The 14,937-nt window shown below is 33.5% G+C and overlaps 2 protein-coding genes across 3 annotated transcripts; both read left to right on the plus strand.

Annotated features, from left to right (window-relative positions):
- Positions 1-2,945: 2,945 nt before the first annotated feature.
- On the plus strand, positions 2,946-11,083 carry LOC112695464 (serine/threonine-protein kinase EDR1). Of its 2 annotated transcripts, none has more exons than XR_003150399.3 (13): positions 2,946-3,655; positions 4,240-4,662; positions 5,280-5,383; positions 5,607-6,703; positions 7,051-7,091; positions 7,632-7,700; positions 7,970-8,178; positions 8,264-8,342; positions 8,425-8,523; positions 9,323-9,391; positions 9,493-9,542; positions 10,358-10,534; positions 10,622-11,083. XR_003150399.3 is itself a non-coding variant. In XM_025747811.2 (13 exons), exons 1-13 carry the CDS (start codon positions 3,224-3,226, stop codon positions 10,707-10,709), a joined length of 2,829 nt encoding a protein of 942 aa, XP_025603596.1. In that variant the 5' UTR covers positions 2,946-3,223; the 3' UTR covers positions 10,710-11,083. The 2 variants fall into 2 exon arrangements, 1 of the variants encoding a protein (XP_025603596.1); XM_025747811.2 differs by having other exon boundaries at positions 7,970-8,070.
- A 1,320-nt stretch (positions 11,084-12,403) lies between these two features.
- LOC112695465 (benzyl alcohol O-benzoyltransferase) lies at positions 12,404-14,650 on the plus strand. The gene is made up of 2 exons (XM_025747813.3): positions 12,404-13,121; positions 13,560-14,650. The coding sequence occupies exons 1-2, from the start codon at positions 12,672-12,674 to the stop codon at positions 14,478-14,480; spliced, it is 1,371 nt and encodes a 456-aa protein (XP_025603598.1). The 5' UTR covers positions 12,404-12,671; the 3' UTR covers positions 14,481-14,650.
- Positions 14,651-14,937: the final 287 nt, after the last annotated feature.

Below are 14,937 nucleotides of genomic sequence, written 5' to 3' on the forward strand. Positions count from 1 at the left end.
TAGACAATTGTGTAATTAAATTATAACTGTTATATATTTATTGTATTTTATAAGAAAATAATTAATGACAGAATTTTATAGAAATAACCTATTAAATGTCATGTGAATGATTTATAATATCTTTAAAAAACATAGAATAAATATTTGGTCTTAACAAATTTTAAATTAATATTTTAATTTTTAATAAATTTTACTATTTTTAAAATTTTAAAAAGTTACTTATTACAAATAAAGAATAAATTACTATTTGTACCCATAAAATATATAGACATTGAGAATTGTACCCATATAAGAATAAAACGACAATTGTAACCACGGAAGATGGCTTACGTGTGCCAAAAGTATCCTAACAGAACAATTGCGTAACCAACGTTCGGGTACTCTTGGCACACAGATGCCATATTCCGTAGTTACAATTGTCGTTTTATTTTTATATGGGTACATTTGTCAGCGTCGGTACCTTTTATGGGTACAAATGGTAATTTATTCTACAAATAAATTAATCCGTTCATCGTTTTTAATTAAATTCTTAATGAATTATACTGTAAAGTAATTAAATTTAACAGATATTATTATAAAATAAATTATTTCTCCTTAGAAAAATAAATTTAATTTTTAAAAATTTTAAAATTATAAATAATAACAAATTTAATCTAAAATTTTCTGAGGTGAATGTTTGGTTGTTTACTTTAAAATATAGGATAATTAAAGTATTAATTTAACTCTTAACGTTGGTTCGAATTTTAATTTAATTTCTAATATTTTAAACGTTTTATTTCATTCTCAAGTTTAATGTTATTTTACCATTAAATTTGACTTGAATATTAACGATTTTTTTTTTTTTACATTAATGATCATTGGTATATCGATTTTATTTACGTACTAAAATCAAACGTTATATTCACTCTTAAATATGTTAATTATTGGTGTTAAATTTAACTAGGGAATAATATTGAACCTACTAAAATAAAATGTTTATAATATTAAGAACTAAATTAAATTTAATTCAAAACATTAAAAATTAAAATAATACTTTATCCTAAAATACATATTATATTATAAGAGATGAATTGACGAAAAATTTATTTAAGATGGTGGTGCTTGAGGTGTATTACCTTAACATGGTGAGTAGAAATTCTTTACTCCATACAAATGAAAACACCTATGCTTCTAATATCAATGTGCTACATATACATATATTTTAATTACCATAAAAATTTACATGTAGTTATTTTTATGTAAAGTTATTAGTTGAAAACAGTTAAATAATTTGACGTATTTAACTAAATTATTATCTAATCACTTTTATCTATTAACTTTATATAAAAATAACTGTATACGAGTATTTATCTTTATTCATATAAAAAAAGTATTTATTCATTTTCGTCTTCAAAAAATTTTGAACCAAATACTTTAGTTTTCAATTAAAATTAATTACTTAATTAGTCTCTAATAGTTAATTCCGTTAGTCACTTCGCTCCGTGTCCTAACTTGCTCCGTCAATCCTTAACGAAACTATCCTACGTACCACGAAACAAAAAAGAACAAAATGGTCTCTGACTCTCTCTTTACATTGCCATATATGCAGCATTGCCATTGTCTTATTCTTCACTACTTAGGTTCACCTCATCTGGAATAAGATGATCAACGTACATGTATAACTCATTAGTATCTTTATTCTCCCGCTTGTTGCACATTTCTATGATTTTCTTGTCTCTATAGATGGGGTGAAGTTCGCATTCAAAGTTATTGGCTTTCGAGTCAAGCAGTACATCTATTTGTAACTTGTAAGCATGATAACTAAGCTCCTCAAATAATTTCTTCATGTCAAAATAATTCATCAAGTCAACCTCCAGGAGACACTTCTTTCACAGTATCATTTATGTAATGAAATACTCTTCTATTGTCCTAAAATAATTCATCAAGGTGTCACCGTGTTAAAATACAGACACTACAAACTCAATCATCGGTATATGATAAAAATCAACATCAAAAAGTCAAACTCAGCTTATTAAAATTCTAAATATGCATTATCTAACTTTTTAACAATTTAAAATCATTATCCCTTTTTTAAACAATGTCATAGGAACCACTTTTTCTGTATTTATGCATGCATACCAGAATAGCACAGCCACTCATACAAAACATACATATTATTGAATAATCTTCATTTCAGATATTTACTCAAACAAAATATTCATTCACACAAAATCAATAAATGCTCACCATAAAGACAAGTAACAACAATCGATTAATAAACACAAAATGTTTACACCGGTCAAGAGTAACAGGGACACGACTACGAGCGACGCCAACTTGCAATTGCTGACTTGCTATGTCGATTACTCCCGAAATAACAATAATGCAGGCTAAGGTGGAGAAGGTTGTGAGGGAGATGACAATGATGTGCTCAGGGTGGTTGAAAATGGTGTTGTCTGGTCAATTTCCAAAATACAGCATAGGGCACATCTATGAAAGAGCATCGTTTTTGCACAGAGAAGATCAAAAACTATTTTCTTTCTTTTATCCATGTGACACTAACATCTAACGTGACAAGTAAATGCGATACGTAGAATAGTTTCGTTAAAGAGTTAATGGAGCAAACTGAACCAAAAACTAAAATAACTGATGAAATTAACTATGAAAGACTAATTAATTTTAATTAAAACTTAAAATATCTGTTTTAAAATTTATTGGAGACCAAAATAAATTAAATACTCTAGAAAAAAATTCGCCATGAATTGATGACACTTTTCCTGATATGGAGATGACTGCCACGTAGATCGTTCGTGGACACGTAAGGGATAAAAGGAGCATGTCAACGACGTGTGGTTTGCGCGTTTATTTGGCGCTGTAATCTTAACGTACCAGGTATTGGTGGCATTTTCGTAATTATGATGTAAACACGCGCCCATTTTAGTTACCGGCCAGCACTTGTTTATCTTACTGCCTGCAGTTTTTCCCTCCCATGTCTCATCATTTTCGTCTTCATTCCCTCCTTTGACCTTCCACACCTGATATAAACAATAACAAGCAAACAAACCTCACCAGTCACCACAGTTCAGATTGAAAAGTTAAGCAATTCTCCAAACGAACACACATAAGCTTGGTCCTTGGAAACTCTACACTCCACAGTGTATATAAAACTGTTTTAAGTGTTACGAGCGAGTGAGTGAGAGAGTGAAAGAATCCTCAAAGATCAGAATAGAGAAGAGAGAAAGAGATGAAGAATATTTTCAAGAAGCTTCACAAAGGGACCAGCCACGACGCTAACCGACTCAATGAAACTTCTGCTTCAAACGCCTCATCCTCATTCGCCGTCGATCACCCCGCAGTTCAGAATTCTGGCGCTTCGCCGGCCACTCCTTCACCCGCTTCTCTTTCGTCATCGCCGTCTCTGGCCGCCGCGACGACGCCTTCTTCCGTTTCCACTCCGGAAGCTTCAGCGGCCAACCGGCAGGACTATTTTTCGTCGGAGGAAGAATTTCAGGTCCAGCTTGCGCTCGCCATAAGTGCTTCGTCCAATTCGGACTTCCGCGGTGATCACGAGAAGGATCAGATCCATGCGGCGACGCTGTTGAGCTTAGGAGGACGTGGAATCGATTCAACAAGGATTGATAACGGTGTGGCGGAGGCGCTGTCCAGGCATTATTGGGTGAGTCCCTTCCATTGTTCAAACAAGCTCGCTTCTGGCACTGTTTTTGCTGTTTAGTATTGACTAATTGAAATTAAGGAACGATTTAAGGTTTTTTGCTCAGTAACAAAGTTGATTAGTGCAGCTTCATTTAATTGTTAATCTAATGAATTGTACATAGAGGGCTTATATTCGGAATTTCACTTGCGAGTAGGGGGTTAACGGAATAGCAACCATATTTGCAGTTAATTTTGGTTTTCTGCAGAAAGTAGTTGAAAGAATCTGAAATTTTCTTATTGCCTTTTAATTAGTAAATGGAGCTACAATATGTTATCTTACTGTGAGAAAAGAAATTATTTTGCCCTGTATTATCTTCATACTTATGTTAATGTCTCTCTATTCATAGTCCAGGAGCTTGGAATGATCGAGCAAACAGTGAGATCAAACTTGATTTTTCTTTTTTCGGAAGTGTATTACACCCTTAACCATTAGAATGTAGATGTGGATCACTATTTCAAATCTCAATTGTGAATATCTGAGCTTCCACTTGTATTTTATTGATTGTGCACCGATAACCATTTTGCATCTTCTTTTCATTTGATCAGGAATACAGCGTGCTTGACTATGAACAGAAAGTGGTTGATGGTTTTTATGATGTATATGGGCTTTATACTGATTTAACAATGCAAGGAAAGATGCCATCTCTGAGAGATCTTGAAGCAGAACCTGAAAGCTCTGGCTTCGAAGTTGTCATAGTTGATCGTACAATTGATCCTGCTATTGTAGAGCTGTTGCAAATTGCACATTGTATTGCATTGGACTGCCCTGTCACTGGGCTTGGTATTTTGGTTCAAAGGATTGCTGAACTTGTTACAAGCCATATGGGTGGTCCTGTAAAGGATGCTAGTACTATATTGGCAAGATGGACAGAAAGAAGTACTGAGTTAAGAACATCTCTACACACAATCATGTTGCCTCTTGGATGCATAAATATTGGGCTCTCCAGACATCGTGCTTTGCTTTTCAAGGTCAGCACTATGCTTGTAGTCCATAATATGATGCTATTCTAATCCAACACAATCTGCATAAATAGGTGGCAGCTAGGCAACAGGTTACATAACAAATATAATTGAAATTTAGTGAACCTGATCCAGGAAATACCTATTAAATCATTCTGCTAAAGAAAGAACTAATAAACTAATAAAGGATGATAATAATTATGCCTTATGGAATTGGATCATCCATGCTAAGTAAGTTTTCTTCATTAATCTTGCTTTGGCTTGAATTTACTAAATTTTGGAACAAATAATGCTCATCACTTCAAATTTAGATTTAATCACTAAATTCTTGGCTGGCTAAGTCCAATAACATTTCCTCCAACATTATTGCAAGTTTCAAACCTTCTTGGATCCAAAGTTTTCATCTAATTGCAAAGTTTTCTCAATTTGCATGCAGAGTTTGGAGAATAGGTCTTCTAATTAAATTTCATCATCATGATCATTGTGATAATCATCAGAATTATTCTTTATGTTGTTGTTTAAAACTTTAGACGATCCTGATAAGGTTAAGTATGTAGATTTTCCTACAATTTATTGTTTTGCTTATTTACCGGTTGTGCAATGTAATTTTTGTTTTTTGGGCGTAGGTAATAGCTGACAATATCAATATGCCTTGTAGACTGGTTAAAGGCAGTCATTATACTGGTGTTGAGGATGATGCTGTCAACATTATAAAGTTGGAGGATGAAAGGTTATGGCTTTACTATCCTTGTATTTTTCATATAGTTTTTGATAAATGATAACTTATTACTTTGTGTGCAAGTCTGTTTGCTCATGGTTTTTTGTAGTTTATCTTCTTTAATGTGTGTGGGTGTTTTGACTGATGCCAGCATTGGAAACCTCCTTAATTGTGCCCAGAATTTTTGGATTACTGTTTTGACCCATGATACTGATATCTCATTTTCGCCCTTCAGGGAGTTTTTGGTTGATCTCATGGCTGCTCCTGGCACACTTATCCCAATTGATATTTCAAATTCAAAGGATCCTTCCTTTAAACCTTACAATCCTAAGGTCTTACCAAGTTTTCCTTCCACTAAGGAAACTGATTATCCTAACACGAGACCAATGTTATCTCATGGTGAAGGTAGCAGTCAAAATTTTGCTATGAGAAATGCTTTGCCTCCACTGAATGAAAAACCATGTTTTGACGAGTCAGCTTCAAGCTTTCGTTTGAATGGAGACACCGGTGTTGGAACTTACAAAATGCCTAATTCTTTGATTCCTAACCAACCAGAAAATATTGCACCACTATCTGGAGTTTCTCTATACAAGGGGACCCATGGAAATGTGGCTGGTGATAGGACTAGATTAAATGTCAACATTGTGCCATATGGCCAGAATAGCCCCGATGACTCTCAAAGCCTTTTTGCAGATCTTAACCCTTTCCAGATAAAAGGAATTGGCAAGACATTTGTGCTTAACAAATCAGGAGCAAATAAAGCTCATGATCTTCAGAGTACAAGAAACAATACCGTCACTGGTCGACCACCGATCCCACCAAAATGGACAAATCGTTATGCTTACAATGAAGTCCCTAGGAACCTTAGTTGTGATCCTAATGAATATAGCCAACCTTTATTAGCTTCTAGTAGTTCTTCTAAGATTGAACTGAATGATTCCAAACCACCATATAGTTCAAACTTAAATAATAATAGAAATACCCAAAAATTGGCTCAAGGAACTTGTGCAGTTTCTCCATCTTATGCAGGTGAACTTAACACGGCTGAAGATCTAAACACTGATTGTAAAAAAGGGGATATGGAATATTCTCCAAATGACAAAGTTGATGTGGTTAAAGAACATGAAAACATTTATAGTGGTCAACTTGACCCAAGGAAATCCACACATGACAGGTTCATGGGGAAAAATATGAAATTAAGGGATTTAGAGAGTCAGAACCTGTCAGTTGACTCCATTACAAAAAGGGTTGATCAAATGTTGGATGATGTAGATGTCAGTGAATGTGAGATTCCATGGGAGGATCTTGTTATTGGAGAAAGAATTGGTCTAGGTATGCTGAACTCGTATTTATCTTGTTGGAATATCTTACTATTGCAACAAATATGTAAATCAACTATTTATAGCATATCATATCTGGCATAAATTTGTACTGGTTTTTAAGTGATCATGTTACTTTTAACATGGTTGTCTATATCTATTCATGCCAGCACGGTCCCAAGGTTGTGGGTGCTCCTTTGACATATCAAATTGAATTGTGCTAATAATTTGATGTGTTTAACCCGTTGCACAAAATGTCAATTGATTGTTAGGGAGGCTTTTGGTCTGTTTTAGCTTTCCAAGTCGATAGATGTGCCTCTTGATTATTAACTTTCTGATTTCACCCTTTCTTTCAATTAGGTTCATATGGTGAGGTGTACCATGCTGACTGGAATGGCACGGTGAGTATTACTGTGACTGGAAATACTGTTATAAATTGAACTGCAAAATGGTTATTCGCTTTCTGACCAGCTCTGTTCAAGTGGAGTTGGAGCGTGTACAGTTATAATAATTGTCTTCGGTCTAGGAACTTTTCCTTGTCATTCATCCTGTCAGATATCGTTATCAATGAAATTGATGATTCAGTGAGAACAATAATATTACTAACTTACTAACTGTGCATATTTTATTTATTGGTTCGCTCAGTTTAAGAACTAAGGAGTATGTAGCTAACTCTAAATTTGGCCCACTGAGTGTCTTTATCTACTTCGCTTCTGTGTACTATGTATCTATCTCTATTATGTAATCCTTGAGTCCTCTAGTCTGCTCTGCTTATGGGCCTGTTGCATTATAACTATTTTATTGAGTTCGTACTGATTCTACTAGTTAAAGGCATTGAAATATTATCATTATTATTTTTAAAAATCTAGATTAGTAAATCCTAGTTGTACTTTTTTGAGTTTTCGTAATTTCTAACTGGTAATTTATCGTTGTAATTTCAGGAGGTTGCTGTGAAGAAATTTTTGGAGCAGGATTTTTCAGGTGATGCCTTGAATGAATTCAAAAGAGAAGTAAGCATCAATTTTTTCGTTTTGTACTTGTCCACTATTATGATTAGCATAGAAGTAATTGAATATAAATACAGGAAACATGAAAGTTAAATTATTGCTCCCTTTGATAATTTAAACTGATTGGAGGATTTATCTCGAATCAAGGAAAGAAATATTTAACTTCACTTGTAGTAGACGGTGCTTCCAAAAATGAAAGGATCAACTGGAATGAAGTAATGGTATTTCATCATTTTTTTGTTGAAATATTAACTTCTACCTTTTGCTGTAAGGTACGGATAATGCGTAGACTGCGTCATCCAAATGTTGTTCTTTTCATTGGTGCTGTTACACGTCCTCCCAATCTTTCAATCATTACAGAGTTTCTTCCCAGGTATATTTGTACACATTTTGCGTCCGTACTGTTGTATTTTTCACCTTTTTATTGTTATAAATTGCCCACGATTGATAAATGATAACTGCTGCTACTTGAGCACTGTTGGTATGTTGGCCAAACATTTGCTTCAACTTTATGTTACTAATTTCATATCCAAATTTAAATTTCACATTGATGTTACATTTTACAGAGGAAGCTTGTATCGAATACTTCATAATCCTAACTGTCAGATTGACGAGAAACAAAGGATTAAGATGGCTCTGGATGTGGTACAAAACAGGCTACTCTTCTTCCTTGCTGACCAACATGTACATTATTGAATTTATAAGTTTATGACTTTCCAATTTCCAGGCCAGAGGCATGAATTGCTTACATACCAGCACACCTACAATTGTTCACAGAGATCTCAAGTCTCCGAATCTTTTGGTGGATAAGAACTGGAATGTTAAGGTATATGATTGGGACCTTGTGTGTTACAAAAGGTCCTTGTTTTTCATTTCTTTCATTTTTATGTGCTCCTGATTTCCTTACACTTAAATAACTTGTCTTTCCTCCTCCTCTTCCCCCGCCCCCCCCCAAAAAGAAAAAAGTTTTTAATTCCAAGAGCTTGTCTTGTTCTCGTCAATCTTTCAAATGGCTGTGTATACAAGGGCAGTTAGTCTTAGGTTCCAATAAATAATTGCACCTTGTATTGTTATTTATTATCTGTAGATGCGAAATTATGTATGCTAAATCACATGTAGTTCTCTTCCGCGGTATTGTATATGTTCATCAAGTTGGCCAAAAGATAATTTGTTTTAAAATGATTGCATAATCAAAGAGGATAACAACAAACTGTTTATTGTAGAAGTGCAACCAAATAAGTTTCTGAATACAATTTCAAACATAAATCTAGCAGTCTGTATGAGGTTAAGATATGAACCAAACCAATCAAAGGCTGAAAACCAGTCATCCCTAGTTTGTGTTCTGTTGGTCATTTGGTTGGGTTTGCTTTGGTTTTGAACATTTCACAGGGCATTGAAAATGTTCCATTCATTATTTTTCAAGAAAATGTTTTTTAACTATGGATGATTCAGAGTTCAACATATATCAACGATGGACTATGGATTTTATTTTACTTTTTATATCCTTGTCGATGGTGTCCTTTCATCCATATGATTGACTTCACCCAGTGAAATAAGGCTTTGTTGTTATACTACTCGTCCTTGGTTAAAATTCTTTTACCAATATTTTTCTTATGTTTCTGCAGGTCTGTGATTTTGGGTTGTCACGCTTGAAACATAATACGTTCTTGTCATCCAAGTCAACAGGTGGAACGGTGAGAATATGAAAAAATTATGCATTATTCTAGATGATAACTTAGCTAGAATCTGCCTTCACAATATTTAACTTTGAGATTATGTTTCCTGCTCATGTTAGCCCGAATGGATGGCTCCTGAAGTTCTCCGCAACGAGCCCTCGAATGAGAAGTGAGTTATATATAATTTATGATAAAGCTGCTTCATTTTTGCCTTTTAGATTCTGTGTTAGTGTGGGAGAAAGGAAGAAAATTATTACCAGAAACATTGCGTTGAAGGTAACTAGGCATTCTAAACACTAATGTTGTTCCTGAAGCCCTTTCTCAATAAGCTGTGATAAAGGAAAATATCTTTCCTTATACAATGCCACAAGCAGAGTACTACCCTGGGTTCCAAACCAGCCTAAAAGCTACTTTTTTTTAAGCTCTCTTCACTCATTAGAAGCCAGAAAGACTTACTCTTGCAGATATAGAACAAGAGAATTAAAGCGGGGGGACAATATATTAATAAAACAAGATAACTTTTGTATTCAATGTATGTCCATCGACAATGAGTGCTTGAATGTTTACTGTGTCCTTAGAAAGGGGAAGCTATGATAAAGCTTTGTCTCCAACCGGCTAGTCACAACTGCCTCCGTGACCAGTAACCAAAGGAGTTGTCATCAGTGTGTCAAGGACACTTAAAATGGTCTATTGATAATACTTTTAAGCATTTAGTAATTAATACTGAATCCCTTTTTAGTTCGTGCCTTATTGAATTATTTTTTCAAATTAAATAGCAGCTATAAATTAGGAATTTAAATTTTTCTATATATTTTCTGCTGAAGATTGACAGGCAAGAGCAAGACCAATGCCTGAGCTTTTTGACCTTAAGCAATTGAAAATTTGTTTAGATTCAAATGTATATGTGGAACTCTGCGTTGCTTGTGTTGGGAGCTATGACTATTTAACACACCTCTTATAGCATGTATCATTTCAATCGTACAGGTGTGACGTCTATAGTTTTGGGGTCATCCTATGGGAGCTTGCCACTCTAAGGCTGCCCTGGAGTGAAATGAATCCTATGCAAGTTGTTGGCGCTGTGGGTTTCCAAAACCGCCGTCTTGATATCCCTAAGGAAGTTGACCCTATAGTTGCAAGAATAATATGGGAATGCTGGCAACAGTAAGCACAAAAGGCATGCATTAATTCATTTATTTGACGACCATTTTCTGTCCTCTACCATTGATGTTTTGTTGCGCTGTTTGACAGGGATCCAAATTTGCGTCCATCATTTGCACAGCTCACAACGGCTTTAAAGCCCCTTCAGCGTCTAGTTATCCCATCCCAGCAAGACTAGGATATTTCTGTAAATTCTACCCATGAAATGCATCATATGCAATTGTATATAATTGCTATAATTGATCGGTCGTAGTCCGATCCTTGTTTTCCACACACAAGTTTAGTCTACACAAAATAGTATATAATTAACTCAAGACAGTCGTTTTATAATTGGAAGTTGATCTGTTGACAAGAAACTAAGATCAACAAACCGTATCTGCTGCGTTTCTTAGATGCGAGTTCTTTCGGAACGTTATGCAATTTTCCCGGGGAAATAAAGGGAATAGGGATATATCCGTGTATCTGACATGTTGATAGTGGATCGGGACCAAATTATAGTGTAGAAGCATGAATTGATCCTTTTTTTTAATGGTGGATATACTAACTTACTAAGTGTTCTTGGTACATTAATATTTCAGTTGATTTAATAATTGATTTCAACTATAAAAAATATATATAATATATTAATTGAAATTAATGGCAGATATATTTAAAAATTAAAAATGTGGATAACATGTTAATGATTGCCAACTTTCTTAAAAAGAAATACTATATTGATATACATGTGTGTAAAATGAAGCGAGATGTTTAGTTTGGTTAAAGTTTTTATTTTTTAAAAGTCGTAATATTTATGTTTGGTAAATTAAATTAAAAACAGTTTTTAATAAATATAAGCAATTGTATTTGGTAAAACAATTTAAAATTTAAAAATATTATAATAGATATATACGTGAACATTAAATTTAAAAATTAGTTAATACATGAGGTTATATTATATTTTTAAATTTTAAATTTTAAAAAACACAAGTCAATTTTAAAAAACTCTATTTAAATACTTTAAAAATATTCGATCTTTTAAAAATTGTAAACACAAGTACATGATATTTTTTATTTATTAAACATAAAACGAGAAATTTGAATTTTTAAAAGCACAAATATTTATTAAAATCTTTTTTACCAAACTAAGTCAAAAGAGTTGTTAGGCTTGCTTGTCCAATGAAAGCCACGATCTTAGTTCCAGCAGAAGCACATAATATATGTGTAAATTTTTGTAAATGTGAATATAAATTATGTTAATTTATATATATAAATTTTAATAAATATAAATATAAATTATATATTTTATATGTATAAATTTTTATAAATGTGAGTATAAATTATTGCTACTCAATCGCTAGTTTAAAATGATTATATTGCTGTATAATAGTCACCAAAAAAAATATATTGCTGTATAATTAAACCGCTAAGGCCCCCTACTGCTTGAAAGCTACTGAAAGCTACCAATAACTCAATTTTAAATTCCGATTTCATCGGAATAATTGGATTTTATCAACTGTTCTGTTTTTTTTTTGTCTGCAACAACTAATTAAATTTAAAAGGCTAAAGTTTAGTTTCGTAAAATTTTTATTTTTAAAAATTATAGTATTTATATTTGGTAAATTAAATTAAAAATAATTTTTAATAAATATATCTAACAACAATTATGTTTGGTAAAATAATTTTTAAAATTTAAAAATATTATAATAAACATAAATGAGAATATTAAATTTGAAAAGTAGTTAATATATGAGATTATATTAAACTTTTAAATTTTAAAAAAGCACAAACTAACTTTTAAAAACTCTATTTAAATACTTTCAAAGGTATTTGGATCTTTTAAAAATTTGAGCACAAGCATAAACATCTCTTCAAAAATTTTTTTACCAAACCAAGCTAAAGTAAGAAAGAGTTATTATTGCTATAGGAATCTGGCAGCTAATATCTTGGGTTGTTCCTTTTTCTCTGTTCTACAAAATCGCTATAGTTTCGGCTTGTATTCCCACGCCGCTGAACGGTATTGCGAACTTTTAGGGAAAAAAAAAGAAAGACAAGTTGACCATCCCTTTCTCGTGACTACACTTAATTAGCACACATCAGAAATACTAATAGAGCATTTGCTAAGTTCTTTCTATCCCTTGTTACAATCTCTCCCATTTGCAAAATGGTTTCATCATCATCTCCCTCTGTAGTGTTTACAGTGAAATGGTGCGAACCAGAGCTAGTGTCTCCGGCCTCGCCCACTCCCCATGAAGTTAAACAACTATCAGACATAGATGATCAAGAAGGGCTACGTTACCAACTTCCAATCATAAATATATATCGTCACAATCCATCAATAGAAGGAAAAGACCCAGTAAAGGTGATAAGAGATGCACTCTCAAGAACACTTGTGTTTTACTACCCGTTTGCCGGTAGGCTTAGGGAGGGTCATGGCGGCAAGTTGATGGTTGATTGCACTGCAGAGGGTGTATTGTTCATTGAGGCCGATGCTGACGTGCCACTTCATCAACTTGGTGAAGCTCTTCAACCTCCATTCCCTTGCTATAAGGAATTGCTTTACAATGTTCCTGGCTCAGATGGAATTGTCGGCTGTCCCCTTTTACTCTTACAGGTTCAAACATTTTTATCTTTCCAATTGTTTGAATTTGGAAGTGAATTTCATTTAATTTCATTTAATTCGTGTCAAGACCATTCTAACCATCTTCGTATGAATTTCTCTCAACAAATTATTCATTCATTTTATATAATATAGAAAAGTCTAGGGTGGCAACTTTATTAAATTTTGGGCGATATATAATCAACAAAGAAAAATAAATTATTGAATGAAATCTCACACCAATCTCATATAATTAAAATCATTATTGATGACTATTTGATAGCTACAAATCACAAAAGTTATTGACTCCTAGCACTCTTCATATAATATTTTACATGTACTTTTATAAAATTATTAAATCAATTTCCTTTTTTTTCTCACATAGAAACTAATTCATAAATTTCCGATCTTAACAAAGTTCTAAAATACATCTACTATCATTTGTTTTCTCAGGTCACACGCTTTAAGTGCGGCGGTTTTTCTGTCGGCATACGGGTGAACCACACGATGGTAGATGCAACTGGTATTGTGCAATTCATGAACGCCATGGCTGAAATCTCTCGAGGCTCTCATCAACCTTCCATTCTACCCGTTTGGTGTAGGGAGCTTCTAACTGCAAGAGACCCGCCACGCATCACATGCAACCATCGAGAATTTGAGGAAGCAAAAGATATTAAGGAATGGGAAACCATTATTGATGACAAAAACATGATTAAACGAAATTTCTTCTTTGGACCCACTGAAATAGCTTCTCTTCGCTGCTTGACTCTAAATCAATCCGCTGAATACACTGGATTTGAGCTTATCACTGCATGCCTCTGGTATTGTCTTGTAAAAGCATTGCAACTACCACCAGAAAAAGAAGTTCGAATGTATTGTGTCGTCAATGCTCGTGCTAGATTTAACCCTCCCATGCCAATCGGTTATTATGGAAACGTTATATCGTTTCCGGCGGCGGTCTCCACCGTAGAGAAGCTATGTGAAAATCCATTTGAATATATTGTAAAGTTAATAAAAAAAGCGAAAGCCGAGCCAACAGAAGAATACATGCATTCTTTAGCAGATTTAATGGTGATTAAGGGACGACCTTTGACTACAAGAGCATGGTCTTTTCTTGTGTCAAAGGTGACACGTATTGGGTTTAGAAAAGTGGATTTTGGGTGGGGCAATGCAGTGTATGGTGGGATAAGTGGCGACAAGATTTTTGGAGAACTTACTCTCATGGATTGTGAGAATGCAAATGGAGAAGAAAGTGTTGTAGTTCCACTTTACTTGCCTGCCAATGCTATGAAGAGGTTTGCAAAAGAAATGGATGATTTGCTTCGGATCCCAAATCAACCTACAATGAGTGGCCAAAACAAAGCCTGTAATTAATAAGCTTTGTGGGGGAGAATTAGAATAAAGGAAGGTAGATTTTAGGTACAGTTGTTCTTAAATAATTTAATATATTATTATTTAATAATTTTTAATTATTAACTTTATATAAATACAATTTCACGTGAACTTTTATTATACAGGAATGGTTTTGTGGACCATGCCCTTGGTTAGATGGTAGTTTGTTGGTGTTATTTTATTTTTACTTTTTTGATTATTTTGTTCAATGCAGCACGCTACTCATTGTTTGCATCCCTATTTTCATTGTTTGCATGCTCATGTTTATTATATGGTGGCTACTCCAATGAAGATTTTATGATTGTCATCATATGAAGATATTTCATTTTGACCATTAGATGATAGATTGTAGGGTTTGATTTTATTTAAAGTAAAAGTGTTATCTTTATTTAAAGTGTTGCTAAACAAATAAGTTACACTTTTTAAACAAAGATCATCA

This window comes from Arachis hypogaea, chromosome 6 (genome assembly GCF_003086295.3).
Source record: "Arachis hypogaea cultivar Tifrunner chromosome 6, arahy.Tifrunner.gnm2.J5K5, whole genome shotgun sequence".
Classification (NCBI taxonomy): domain Eukaryota; kingdom Viridiplantae; phylum Streptophyta; class Magnoliopsida; order Fabales; family Fabaceae; genus Arachis; species Arachis hypogaea.